The sequence below is a fragment of the Crinia signifera genome, chromosome 6 (genome assembly GCF_055691185.1).
Source record: "Crinia signifera chromosome 6, ASM5569118v1, whole genome shotgun sequence".
NCBI classification, from domain to species: domain Eukaryota; kingdom Metazoa; phylum Chordata; class Amphibia; order Anura; family Myobatrachidae; genus Crinia; species Crinia signifera.
This window is the reverse complement of record NC_139222.1, coordinates 254,905,658-254,921,026: the sequence shown is the minus strand read 5'-3', so window position 1 is coordinate 254,921,026 and position 15,369 is coordinate 254,905,658. Positions and strand designations below refer to the sequence as shown.

At 44.2% G+C, this 15,369-nt stretch overlaps 1 protein-coding gene across 1 annotated transcript in view; it reads left to right on the top strand.

Annotated features, from left to right (window-relative positions):
• Nucleotides 1–15,369, top strand: part of LOC146009235 (alpha-2-macroglobulin-like protein 1) — a 159,522-nt gene that overhangs the window by 69,040 nt on the left and 75,113 nt on the right. The window contains exons 19-20 of the mRNA XM_083149396.1: nt 7,437–7,662; nt 14,757–14,877. Of these exons, the coding sequence (XP_083005522.1) occupies nt 7,437–7,662; nt 14,757–14,877 (347 nt within the window). The remainder of the gene's footprint in view (nt 1–7,436; nt 7,663–14,756; nt 14,878–15,369) is intronic.

Below are 15,369 nucleotides of genomic sequence, written 5' to 3'. Positions count from 1 at the left end.
GACCACTCCCACTGTGCATGAATTGAGAATAGCTTTGCAAGTAGTTATATAATCACCGCTATTCCAATGCAACAGTACCTTTATCATCTTCATACACTGGTGAAGGTGCTATTTCACTGGGAAGTCAATTAACCAATAATTACTTTCATAGGTTGACAAGCATTGGGTCAACAAGCATTGGGTCGACACCATTAGGTCAACATGCAGCAATGTCGACATGGGTCTAGGTCAGTGGTTCCCAACCCTGGTCCTCAAGTACCCCCAACAGTGCACGTTTTCCAGGTCACCCGGCAGGTGCACTCATTATTCATTCACATTTGAAAAGATCCACAGGTGGAAATAATTATAGCACTTGTGATTCTGTGTGGAGACCTGCAAAACGTGCACTGTTGGGGGTACTTGAGGACCAGGGTTGGGAACCACTGGTCTAGGTCGACAGGTCATTAGGTCAACACAAGCATTAGTTTGACATTGGCAAGGTTGAAAGTCAAAAGGTCGACATGGGGTTTTTCACTGTTTTTTTGAGCCAACATGTGCCGACAGGCGGTATGTCGTGCCCTACTAGGGCGTGGTGGGAGAATAAAATAGTGTGTGAGCATAGCGAGGCATCTTGCCCAAAGCATGGCGAGGGCAGCGAGCCATGCGAGGGGACGCGGTGCTACGTTTCAGTGTCCATGTCAACTGTGTCAAAATTCGGGACAAAAACAGTGAAAAAGCCCATTTCGACCTTGCCCAGGTTGACCTAATGATTGTGTCGACCTAATGAACGGTCGACCTAGACCCATGTTGACCTTGCTGCATGTCAACCTAATGGTGTCAATTGCTTGTTGACCTTTCTCTTGTAGACCTAATGAGCCATACCCTCATAGAATGTCTCAGTGTGTTCTTGTTTTTAACCCAATGAGATACCGCAAACAGCCCCAAATATGAAGAAGTGGCCGTTGCTAGACTGTTATCAGTGCAATTCTATTATTACTGTTTCATTTGAAGAGGGTGGTGAATAATGCATCATTTTACTGTATTTAAAGGATAATGTATACCTTATTACCTATTTGTACATGATTACCTTGCACAATAGCTAAACAAGTGAACCAAATAAGAAGCTATACTAGGACTTCCGGTTCCGCCCTGGTATGAAGCGGTAGCAGGAGAGGAGAGCTCCGCTGCCAGGCTGCCCAAAACACCGTATCACGGCGCAATAGCCTCCCAACAGACCGCTCGCCACCCCCCTACCTCCACCAGGAACCCAGCGCTGCATGAAACGCTACTATAGCGCCATGCCAAGCACCGCCAGCAAGCAGAGAAGGGAGAGAGAGCCCCGGACCCCTGCATCCAAGATGGCGCCGGACGCCTCTTCCCGCAGCGCGGCTCCACAATCACCGCAGCAAACTCCCCAACACAAAGCATCATCGATGCCTGCTGCTCATCACACGCTGGACTGGGTCACAAATAGTGAGTACTCTCCCCCAGATCAGCCGCTGCCTCCCTCCAGCGCGCCAGTCACATATGGCGACATGGTCGCCGCCATAAGGGCTGCAATAGGACCCCTGCTTAAAGAACAAACAGCAGATATAAATCGCCAAATTGCTAACCTGCAGCAGAGAGTCCTCATCACTGAGCAAACCGTAGGAGCAACCTTTGCTGATGTAGCAGATATGAAGCAAGCACTGCACACTGCCCATAAGGATATCAACTACCTGCATAATAAGGTGCAAGATCTTGAGAATCGCTCAAGAAGATGTAACTTAAGAATTATAGGGCTCCCTGAAACCATGAAAGGACAGGAGCTCTTTGATTTCATCAGACTGACATTACCTGAACTTTTACAAATAGCAGGCAGATGCAACGATCTCATAATAGAGAGGGCCCATCGCCTAGGCACACTCAGGCCACAAGAGGGGGCCAGACCCCGAGCTGTGATCTTTAAAACCCTAAATTTCCTGCATAAGGAGTTGATCTGGACAGCCTCACGTAAAATACGTGACATCACCTGGCAGGGGAACAAGATCCTCATATTCCAGGACTTCTCAGCTGAATTGTCCAAATCCCGGAGAGACTTTGCCCCACTATGCTCTCAGCTAATACAGAAAAACATCAAATTTGCCATATCCGGCCAAACTTCGTATCTTCCAGGGAATGTCCCACAAAGATTTCACCTCCCATCATGATGCTGAAGCATATATTAAAGAAGCAGATGCCGCTATCCACCAAAACACAGATTGGGCAGAAGATTGATACCACCTGGACCTCTCAATCCTGACACACACCCCTAAACACACCCCCTCCCCTATCCACCAGAATCTGATCTACCTATTTACAACTGAACAACACCCCCCCCCCTTCCCCCCTCCCCCCCTCCTGAAGCTAGAACGGTGACCCCGAAATATCTGAACTCAGAGACTAGAATGGAACTTAACCTATGTCACCGCTATCCCGGAGCCATATCACCTCAACCAGACCTCTACGCCCACGAGACAAGACGCCCAATTGAACGCCCCAACCGTGTCCCAACCCGACTTACCTGCTGCAGATTACACCCCCCCCCCTCCTCCTCCCCCCCCCTCCCAACCACTGGAACCTGATTGCTTAACTACAGCTGAACCTTACCCCTCCCCCCCCCCCCCCAGAAGCAAAACTGGCGATCTCGAAACATCGGAACTCAGACGCACGCTTTGAAACCTTACCTTCAACACCAGGACTCTGGAGCAACATTACCACCTCCAGCTTTCTACTCCAAGAGCCAAGCCGCCCATCTCGACGCTCCATTTGGAAACCAGCCAGACTCACCTCTCCCGCATGACTAAACCCCCCCCCCCCACTCCTCTCACTGAGAGAATTGACACGGGACCCCCTCCCCCCCTCCCCCCGCCTGACACCCCACCTCCCACCCTAGCGCTTGTGGCGAGCGCCCTGATATAAAATGTTTTACCCGTTAATGTTTGGGCTTCTCCTGGCCTAGGAGCCACCCTCCAGTTTGAAGTTACACACGCTCAGAGAAGCGTGCATATTTGCACTTATTCACTTGGAAGTTGTATTTGTTGTTTATGTTTTCCTCCCCCATGTTTCTTCCCTTCCCCCACCCCACCCTTGCGATGACTTATCACATTAGCAATGTTTTTTCTCTCCCCAACCATTCTCTACTTCAAGAACTGTACCACATTCTAATGCCAATTCTATTTTATGATGTCTTCCTTAGCTATCAGTAGTTGGAATGTGGGGGGCATTAACTCCCCCCAAAAAAGAAAGCGCATCTTGATGTATTTGAACAAGCTCCGGTTAGATATCGTATGCCTGCAGGAAACCCATCTCACTCCATCAGAAACAGCAAAATTACAGATCCTGCAGTGGCAAGTCCTATCCTCAGCCTCCTATAACTCAAAGGCCCGAGGGGTCGTGATCCTAGGTAAGAGGCAGACACCAATGACCGCTGAAACACTACACACAGACACTGCAGGCAGATATACACTATGCCGCGTCACAATAACACAAAACCAATACCTCATACTCAACGTATACGCCCCAAATACCTACTCAAAACCTTTCTTCCTTGAGATAATTAAACTGCTTACACCCTACTTACACCAACCCATAATCCTCTGTGGAGACTTAAATTTAATATCCCACCCCATCCTAGATAAACAATCACATCACACCAGACCCCTACCTAAACTAGGCATCCCAGCGATGGCTCAAAAACTACACCTACTCGATATCTGGCGACTTTTCAACCCCACAGAACGAGACTTTACATGTCTATCAGCAGCCACTGGAAAAATGTCTAGAATAGACTACATATTAACATCTACCACTTTACTCCCCAAGATCATCTCAGCAACAATTGAACCGATACTGATCTCAGTACGTCCCTACGCACCACCGTCATAAAAGCATGGGAAGAATATTCTATAAATAATAGGGACACGGCCCTATCCAATCCACCACTATTTTGGCAGGCCTCTAAAGCCACAATAAGAGGGAGAATAATCTCACACACCTCCTACCAGAGAAAATCCACAGCTAACGAATTCTCCCAGGCCCAAGCTAACCTGACTACTGCCTTTACAAATTATAAGCAATCCCCTACCCCACAGAATAGAGCAGACTACTGGACTGCCAAAACTACCATTGAAGGCCTCTTTATTAAATCGGAAGCCTGCTACACCTTTGCAGCCAATGCAAAATTCTATAAATTCGGTAACAAAACCGGTAAACTGATGTCTAATCTCCTCAAGGGCCATCATGCCCCTACCACCATCCACCCCTTAAAACGCCCCGATGGTACAATAACAAAATCTAATGCCCAAATAGCTGAAACCTTAAATGGTTACTATAAATCCCTATATTCAACACCCACATCTGACAACACCCAAGCTAATGCCTTCTGGGATAACATCACCACACCCCACCTTCCCCCAGATTCAGCCGTTTCCCTTACCAAAGACTTTACCCTAGAGGAGGTCCAGACCGCTATAGCAGGGTTGAAACCGGGGAAAGCACCTGGCCCAGATGGCCTAACATCAGAGTATTATAAGCTCTTGTCCCCCCATATAGCCCCTACACTTGCAGCGACTTATAATTTCATACTCCATAATGACATTGCCCCGCCGTTCTTCAATGCAGCCACAATCAAAGTGATCCCTAAACCAGGGTGCGACTTAGCAGACCCGGGCTCCTACCGCCCAATATCCCTACTCGATATAGACTATAAGATATTAACGAAGATTGTCGCAGAGAGGCTGAAGATCCTACTCCCAACACTTATACACGGAGATCAGACGGGTTTTGTCATGGGAAGAAACCCAGTCACTAACATCCGCAGAGTCCTCTCAGTGTTACATCAATCCCAGTTGGCCGTGTCGGGCGCCCCGCTGGCGATACTCTCCCTAGACGCGGAAAAGGCGTTCGACATGGTCCACTGGGATCACCTATACTCAGTATTGCGAAAATTTTCCTTCCCAGAAACATTCATCAAGCTTTTAAACACACTCTACGCTGGCTCAGCATCCAGAATTCAATGCAACGGTACTCTATCAGAACCTTTCCCCATACTTCGAGGAACCAGACAGGGATGCCCCCTCTCACCCTTATTATTTGCCCTAGCCCTTCAACCCCTAGCCATAGCTCTTCGCCAATCCCCTACCTTCCAAGGCATTCAGATAGGAAAAGTAGACCTTAGGGTCTCTTTATTTGCAGATGATATGCTGCTCTTCCTTACCGCACCTGAACACTCCCTCCCAGAAGCCTTCAAAATAATTGACCAATTTAGCTCCTTTTCTGGATACAAAATTAATATGAACAAATCAGAACTAATGACCCTAAAAGGCCCCCCACCCCTCTTCCCAGGCAGATTGGACCTCCAAAAAATCAAACTCCAACATGTAAAGATCAAATATCTAGGCATCCAAATCCCAACAAAAATGTCCAAAGTATACTCATCAAATTATGATCCCCTACTCACCTCTATATTTAAATCTATGGAAACTTGGAAAGATCTCCCGCTATCTTTACTAGGTAGAGCCGAGGTCATAAAATCTATGCTGTTACCCAGACTGCTATATATGATACAAATGCTTCCGCTACGTATATCCAACAAAGACATACAACTCCTAAACTCCCACATCGTAAAATTCCTCTGGAACTCAAAAAAATCCAAAATTGCACTGGCTAAACTTCAGATACCCAAGCCCCTGGGGGGACTGGGCATCCCAGATTTAAAACAATATTCTAAAGCCTTGCTATGCCGCTTCGCTTTGGGCTGGCTAGCTGAACTCAGTAACTATTCAGAATATGAGATAGATTGCGCAATGTTTGCCCCATATTCCCCAGGAGCCCTCTTGCATACACCCCGTAAACATATCCCGCCCCACATCCTACACAACAGATTATTCGCTGACACACACACAGCATGGTGGTCTGCCTCAAAGGACCTGGGTCGCGACCCCGAAGTCTCCCCTTGGTTACCAATATGGGGAAACCCAATGTTTACCCCTGGAATTGATAGTTCCATCCTCCTTAGACTCCGAAACAAAGGACTAAAGATTGTTTCCCAGGTCTTTGACCCGGGAGGCAGATTATACTCCACTGCAGAACTCCAATCCAAATTTAATCTGCCCAACAATAGTTTTTTCCCACTCTTCCAGATACGACACTTTGCAAACTCACTACCCCCGCTCACCCCATACACACCAGCCACACTAACACTAATGAAACACATAGCCTCCTTACAGTCAGCATCTTTCAAAACCAAACATATATATAAGATACTTGCTAGCCTCCCAGCAGAAAAGAACTGGAAACAAATCACATCTAGATGGATGAATGATTTTCCTTTATTGACTGACAACAACTCACTTCACAAATACCATCACAACACTTTACGCATCCTCAAATCCTCCATTTTACAGGAAGTACACATCAAAGTACTTCATAGGGCATACACATCACAACACCGTAGAAGCTTCTTTGTAGAGGAGGAAACAGGTATGTGTCCAAAATGTCGGTTCCATACGGCCTCCTTCATACATAACTTGTGGACCTGCAGGCATATAAGAAAATTCTGGTTCAAGCTTGTTTACTACATCAACTGCAACTTCAAACTAAAGGTATGTTTAGACCCTCTCCCATTACTGTTTGCTAATTTTGAACCCTGGACACTCCCACCTGGATCAAACCACCTGGTCCCGATTTTAACACTTACCGTTACTATTGCGAAAAAAGTTATATTAAACTCGTGGATCTCTCACCACATACCCAACATAAACAAAGTAGAAACATTGATGTTGAAATATATGTACTATGATAGATATGACACACTAAGGCACTTCGATGCTCCGATCTCCCGCTTCTATAAAATCTGGGGCCCATTCATACATAGTCGGGACCCTGATTTGAAAGATAAAATATGCAAACTTTTCGAAACACATATAGATAGTTTCTACGTATAACCCAGCGAAATACTCTTCTCTTTACCCTCCGAATAACTAAGGAACACAAAATCAAACAAAAATTATCGTCGCAATATACCCCCCCCCCCCTAGCTTCCCCCCCCCCCCTCTCTCCCATTTATTGATGTTCTGAAAATTCGTATGTTACAGATTATATTTATATACCACAAGTTTAGATAATATAAAAATGAAGGTTGCATGAGTCCAAATATCTGTTGCAAGACTAGAAAAATCCAAACTCAACAAGAAGCAATGTGAGTGTCTGTAATGGAACCTGCCTTAAATGTAAACATTACCAGCTCATTCAAATGTATACATTGTCTATGCAAAACAGTCCAGTTTGATGTAAAAATCTCTCAGTTGTGACAAATGCAAACCTGAATAAATATATTTAAAAAAAAAAAAAAAAGAAGCTATACTATTCCATTGGTACCCTAATTTCATCACAACTGTGCATCATGGATTTTTGGCGTTAGTATACTGTTCTTGCAGTCCACAGGGACGCACAGCGATAAACGTGACGACTCCCGATAGTATCACCAACTGGATGACTGATGCCTTCTGCCTGGGGAACTCTGGACTTGGAATGAGCTCTGACGTAGTGCTCACCAGCTTCCAACCTTACTACATTGATCTGATTTTACCATACTCTGTAGTACAAGGAGAGAAATTCAGTGTCACAGCTTTAGCCTTTAACTACGTAAAAGACTGCATGATGGTATGTATGAAAACCGTAACATCAGCCCATAGTATTCTGGTGGAGAAGATACCCATAATCAGATATTTTAAACAGTACACAAGTTTGGCAAATAAAGTGTTTCTCATATATATATATATATATATATATATATATATATATATATATATATATATAAATGCAGGTGCTTAATGAAAAGCGGAGGCACTCACCAAATGCAGAAGAGTCAGTCACTTTTATTCAGTGGTCATATCATAAGTCGACGTTTCGACCCGTATAGGGCCTTTGTCAAGACAGAGCAGATAAGATCCATGGGTATACCAAGAGAGAGGCAGTAATACTGACACACATGGCAAAGCATCTATATATACACACTTCCTCCCCTCATTAGTGCTGCAGCACATCAGCTGTACACAAAACATGCTGATAGGTCAATAGCAGTAATCACTTAATTAAGCTACTGGGCAATAGGTAAAACAGTACAAAAGGAACTTTACAGTATTTGAGAAATAGTAGTAACGTAGGTACTTACTAAAGACGTTATATCAATAGCGTTGCTGGTAGAAAAAAGCTAGTGAGGAGCACAACAGTGCGCCTCCGAACCCGGAAGTGCGCGTGCGTGTCACCTCACATAGTGGTGACACGCAAACCAGGCAGCGTGGCTAATGGAGTCACAAAGTGTTGAAAAAAAGTCAGAGCGACGCGCCAATGCGCGTCACACGCAGATGCCTGTTTCTAGAGAAGCAACTAGTAACCAGGCTGCACCTCCGATAACGGAAGTGCGCGTGCGTTCCAAAGAGATGAAGTGGAACGCACAGGGGCTATGTGCTCAAACGCCCATAATAGCTAACAAAACGATGGCTTGAGAGCAGTACCAATAAAAAATTCGAACAAAATAGCATGCAGCATTAGGAGGGGAGGAGTCTGTAAAATGCATTTTAAGATAAAAAACGTATATAGTGAAAACATGTATAACAAAACACCAATAACAAACATAAAACATATAATAGATAAAGACATGAGACAACAATAAAATTTAGACGACAATAGGTGACCAATGGGACAAAGTCCCATAGTCATTGCTAACACCAGTGGCGATAGAAAAAATCCCGGTAGTATATGTGCCAAGAAAGAGAAAAATTTATAATTAGTGTTTTTTAACACTATGTCTGGTAGGAGCTTTATTGTAAAAATATGCCAAGGTGGTTATATTCATTTAACCCTTTCGGGTCACTGGTGTTTAGTCGTGCTATCCACCTTGCTTCCAGTTTCTTGAGTTTTAGTTCTCTGTTCCCACCACGTGGGTCCTTTGGGACATGATCGATGAGCATGCACCGTAGAGTGGATATTTGATGGCCCAATTTTAGGAAGTGCCTAGCCACCGGTTTGTCGGAACTACCTGTGGCATAGGGTGCACGTATCGATGTACGGTGATTGGCCATATGTTCCTTAAAACATCGGGTTGTCAACCCCGTGTAATACAACCCGCATGGGCACATCAAAATATAAATAACAAAGTCCATGCTACATAAGAGTTTTTTCTTTATCTTGATCTTCTCTCCACTGTGTGGGTGAGGGAAAGTCGCCCCAGCGATCATTGAATGGCAAGTGGTACAGGACGTGCACCTGAAGCATCCAGGTTTGCCACCTGATAGCCAAGTAGTGGCTTTTGGTGAGGGATGCATGGTTGGTCGCATCAATAGTTGGCGAATATTGGGACCTCGCCGATAGGCACTCATAGGTGGTATCCTTGTATCCAACTTGAGAGCAGGATCAGTGCCTACAATCGGCCAGAACTTTTTAAAGATGACTTTACTCTGTCCAGATGCATGGTCATACGTGCTGACATGGACCAATCTGTTGGCGGCTTTATTCGTTTTGGTCTGTATATTGTTACGGAACTTTGTCCGTGCTTTTCTCAGACATCGGTTAATGACCACTGGTGAGTACCCCCTGTCCAAGAAGCGTGCCCGCATCTCATCAAGCTGTAACTCAGTGTTTTCAGTATTGGAATTAATTCTCAGTACCCTAAGAAATTGCGATATGGGCAGGCTCTCTTTCAATGAAGTAGGATGTTGACTGCTGGGGTGTAAAAACGTATTTCGGTCAGTGTCCTTTCTGTATAACGTTGACCCAAGGCCTGAACCATCTTTGAACAGTCTCACATCTAGAAACTCAATTGTAGCAAACTGGATATTAGAGGTAAATTTAACTGGCTCCTCAAGATTATAAAGGTATTCAATCATCAAATTGAAATCATTCTCAGTGCCAGACCATAAAATAAAAACATCGTCAATGTATCGGTAGTAGCGGAGTATCTGATGACCAAACATGGGGTAAATGTTGTTTTGTTCATACGCAGCCATGTACATGTTAGCGTATGATGGTGCTATATTTGAACCCATGGCGGTTCCATTTTTTTGCTCATAAAACTCCGCCCCATACATGAAGTAATTTTTTGTGAGTATTAGATCTACCAGACCAAGTAAAAATTCAATGGGTGGCTGTTTGTGGCTACTCGCAACAAGACAATCCCTTAAGGAATCAATGCCCTGCCGGTGTGGGATTATGGTGTATAGTGATTGTACATCCATAGTGCACAACCACACACCGGCAGGAAGTACATCAATCTCACCAATTTTGGCCAGAAAGTCACCCGTATCTTTCAAGTAACTACTAACACTTTGGACAAGCGGTTGGAGGAACTGATCAACATAGACCGCAAGCGTCTGGAGGAGTGAACCCATTGCAGAAATAATGGGCCGCCCCGGGGGTTCCTCCAGCCGCTTGTGGATCTTAGGAAGAGTGTAGATAATAGGGATCACAGGGTGATCAACAGTGAGGAACGACCAGGTCTTCTTATAAGGGATTGTCTTGTTGCGAGTGGCCACAAACAGCCACCCATTGAATTTTTACTTGGTCTGGTAGATCTAATACTCACAAAAAATTACTTCATGTATGGGGCGGAGTTTTATGAGCAAAAAAATGGAACCGCCATGGGTTCAAATATAGCGCCATCATACGCTAACATGTACATGGCTGCGTATGAACAAAACTACATTTACCCCATGTTTGGTCATTAGATACTCCGCTACTACCGATACATTGACGATGTTTTTATTTTATGGTCTGGCACTGAGAATGATTTCAATTTGATGATTGAATACCTTAATAATCTTGAGGAGCCAGTTAAATTTACCTCTAATATCCAGTTTGCTACAATTGAGTTTCTAGATGTGAGACTGTTCAAAGATGGTTCAGGCCTTGGGTCAACGTTATACAGAAAGGACACTGACCGAAATACGTTTTTACACCCCAGCAGTCAACATCCTACTTCATTGAAAGAGAGCCTGCCCATATCGCAATTTCTTAGGGTACTAAGAATTAATTCCAATACTGAAAACACTGAGTTACAGCTTGATGAGATGCGGGCACGCTTCTTGGACAGGGGGTACTCACCAGTGGTCATTAACCGATGTCTGAGAAAAGCACGGACAAAGTTCCGTAACAATATACAGACCAAAACGAATAAAGCCGCCAACAGATTGGTCCATGTCAGCACGTATGACCATGCATCTGGACAGAGTAAAGTCATCTATAAAAAGTTCTGGCCGATTGTAGGCACCGATCCTGCTCTCAAGTTGGATACAAGGATACCACCTATGAGTGCCTATCGGCGAGGTCCCAATATTCGCCAACTATTGATGCGACCAACCATGCATCCCTCACCAAAAGCCACTACTTGGCTATCAGGTGGCAAACCTGGATGCTTCAGGTGCACGTCCTGTACCACTTGCCATTCAATGATCGCTGGGGCGACTTTCCCTCACCCACACAGTGGCGAGAAGATCAAGATAAAGAAAAAACTCTTATGTAGCATGGACTTTGTTATTTATATTTTGATGTGCCCATGCGGGTTGTATTACACGGGGTTGACAACCCGATGTTTTAAGGAACGTATGGCCAATCACCGTACATCCATACGTGCAGCCTATGCCACAGGTAGTTCCGACAAACCGGTGGCTAGGCACTTCCTAAAATTGGGCCATCAAATATCCACTCTACGGTGCATGCTCATCGATCATGTCCCAAAGGACCCACGTGGTGGGAACAGAGAACTAAAACTCAAGAAACTGGAAGCAAGGTGGATAGCACGACTAAACACCATTGACCCGAAAGGGTTAAATGAATATAACCACCTTGGCATATTTTTACAATAAAGCTCCTACCAGACATAGTGTTAAAAAACACTAATTATAAATTTTTCTCTTTCTTGGCACATATACTACCGGGATTTTTTCTATCGCCACTGGTGTTAGCAATGACTTTGGGACTTTGTCCCATTGGTCACCTATTGTTGTCTAAATTTTATTGTTGTCTCATGTCTTTATCTATTATATGTTTTATGTTTGTTATTGGTGTTTTGTTATACGTTTTCACTATATACGTTTTTTATCTTAAAATGCATTTTACAGACTCCTCCCCTCCTAATGCTGCATGCTATTTTGTTCGAATTTTTTATTGGTACTCCTCTCAAGCCATCGTTTTGTTAGCTATTATGGGCGTTTGAGCACATAGCCCCTGTGCGTTCCACTTCATCTCTTTGGAACGCACGCGCACTTCCGTTATCGGAGGTGCAGCCTGGTTACTAGTTGCTTCTCCAGCAACAGGCATCTGCGTGTGACGCGCATTGGCGCGTCGCTCTGACGTTTTTTTCAACACTTTGTGACTCCATTAGCCACGCTGCCTGGTTTGCGTGTCACCACTATGTGAGGTGACACGCACGTGCACTTCCGGGTTCGGAGGCGCACTGTTGTGCTCCTCACTAGCTTTTTTCTACCAGCAACGCTATTGATATAACGTCTTTAGTAAGTACCTACGTTACTACTATTTCTCTAATACTGTAAAGTTCCTTTTGTACTGTTTTACCTATTGCCCAGTAGCTTAATTAAGTGATTACTGCTATTGACCTATCAGCATGTTTTGTGTACAGCTGATGTGCTGCAGCACTAATGAGGGGAGGAAGTGTGTATATATAGATGCTTTGCCATGTGTGTCAGTATTACTGCCTCTCTCTTGGTATACCCTTGGATCTTATCAGCTCTGTCTTGACAAAGGCCCTATACGGGTCGAAACGTCGACTTATGATATGACCACTGAATAAAAGTGACTGACACTTCTGCATTTGGTGAGTGCCTCCACTTATCATTAAGCACCTGCATTTATTATTTGGCCATCTGGCTTGGATGACCCTTGTTGTGCACCCCTATCTCTTCAACACTTTTGGATGTGAGTGCTGAACTCCCTGGCTATATATATATATATATATATATATATATATATATATATATATATATATATATATATATATATATATATATATAGTTCATGCAGTTGGATCAGGCCATTAGTGTTGTACAAAATTGGCGATTTCATGCACTGTACAGGCTATGGGGGTACATGGGGGGTACAGTAAGAAATATCAGGATACATCTACACTATGCGACCGTTTCTGACCACATTGAGCCTGTCAGATTCGACTTTCTAAAAAGTTGAATCTGAATGGATGCTGAATTGTTGAATCTGTGGCCGTTTTCAACCAAATACACGTGGACTCCGACTGTAGGAACATTAAATATTGACGTTCAAATTGACTTCAAACTGGCCGTGATTCTGACTGTCGGAAACCTTTAAATATTGAATACCCCCCTATAGCTGTGGGGAGTAAAATTTAATTAATTTAATGCCAAATTTTACAAAAATGTCCTATGTTTTGAGTTCTTTGCATTCTCTGTCTGTTACGGGGAAGGAAAAGTGGGACATCAACCAGCGTTCCAGAAAATGGATCGCGGCATTCCCATTTTCTGATTACTCCGGTCAGTCCGGTAATTATGTCCGGCATCCAAAGTGTGGATGGGTGGCATTCCCAGACTAGATGGTTACCCTAGTGCCGAGGCCAATAGTTGCAGCTTTACTGGCAATGTCAGCATAAAAACACTGGCCACCCTGAGTCACATTGAGGCATAATGATAATACATACTGGATGTTTTTTCATCTCTTTTGTTTTCACTTGTCCGGGCTTTATTTTACGCTTTCAATATTTTGCATATATATTTACATTTTTTGATATTTTTAATAATGGAGCAAAAAAGTATAGATACATAATAGCATGAAGCCAACACTGGGAAACATACATAAAAGAGAAAACAACACTTGGTTAACAACCACATGTAGAGTAATGGGACATATTAAGCCTCAAGAAATACATCTGCCCAATTGAGAACAATACAGTAGGCACTGAAGCAGTGTTTCCCAACCTCGGTTCTCAAGCCTTGAGTCACGTCACCCTACGGTCCAGATTTTATCGATATCTGTGCTTAATAACTGACGTACTAATGGCTATCAAAACCTGGACTGTTTGTGTACCTTGAGGAATGTGGTTGGGAACCTCTACATTTAAGGAGTGTTATGATCGGAGCATCCAACTTGTTGATTAATTTAGCATTGAAGAACCTTTTCATTAGGAGACAAAAAATCATATTTTAACCCCTGCAATGTGCTAGGACAACTACTTTTGTCTGGCTGTTGTGTACTAGATGTCATTAGCAGCATCTGCTTGTCGTGCCATGATCAGGACAAGAATAAGGGTGAAATGTAATGGGATGAGAGATTCAGAAAGTGAGAGATTTGGTGAGAACAGTGTTGCCATGAGAGGAACATAGCGTTTTATGGGAGCGGCCCAGAAAACATTTCCGGGCTACTCCGGGGGGGGGCCCACGGAAGCTGCGTGACCTCACACGCAGCTGCTGCAACTTGTCGGCTGTGCACCTGGCTTCGCGGCCAGGCCACGCAGCTAGTGACCTGCCGGTCATATGCCCTCTGTGATGTGCGCGCGCATTTTGACGGGCACATTACCAGCTCTGCATAATGCCCACAGACCTCCCACTCTATAATAATGACATAAAAAAATCCTATTTACTGTATGTTATTCTAAAGGTAAACTAAAAGCCTGAAATAGATTCATTTTGTAGCATACAGTAGTTTATCACGTTTCTGTTATTGCCTAAAATATGTAGCGTACAAGTCACATACCCCTCTCTTGTGTCATGGAACAGGTGTTTGCCTCTCTGCCTGACTTGGGGGACAGTATTGCTCCCAAGAACAAGGAGCAATCTAAATGCATCTGTGACGATCAGTCAACCATGTTTACTTGGAATTTAACTGCGTCCAAACCAGGTGAGTCAGGGCAGCCATTTACTGCATGATACAAACCTCAATATTATTTCTAATTGCTGTGTACAATACTTTGATATATATATATATATATATATATATATATATATATATATATATATATATATATTATAGCCAACTAAGAGAGCATGTAACAGCAGCTAGTAGCAGGAGTTGGGTCGGAACCTTTCCACTGGACATTGCAGCTGGGGTTAGTAACCCACTACAATGTCTGACAACTATGACGTTAGGTTAGAATTAGATCCTTTGGGGCAGATGTATCAACCAGCGTTAAGTGCAAAAATGCACTTAACGCTGGTTAACTGGGGGGGATTACGTCTATCCCTAATGTATTACTAGCGCACCTAACGTGCGCTAGTGACAGCCCGCCGAGTTACGCTCAGCGGGGCTGTCCCTGCAATCCCTCCCAGGGATTAGCGGCCGGGGCGATGTATTAACAGCCTTCAAGGCGTTAATTCGCCCCGGCCGCTTCGC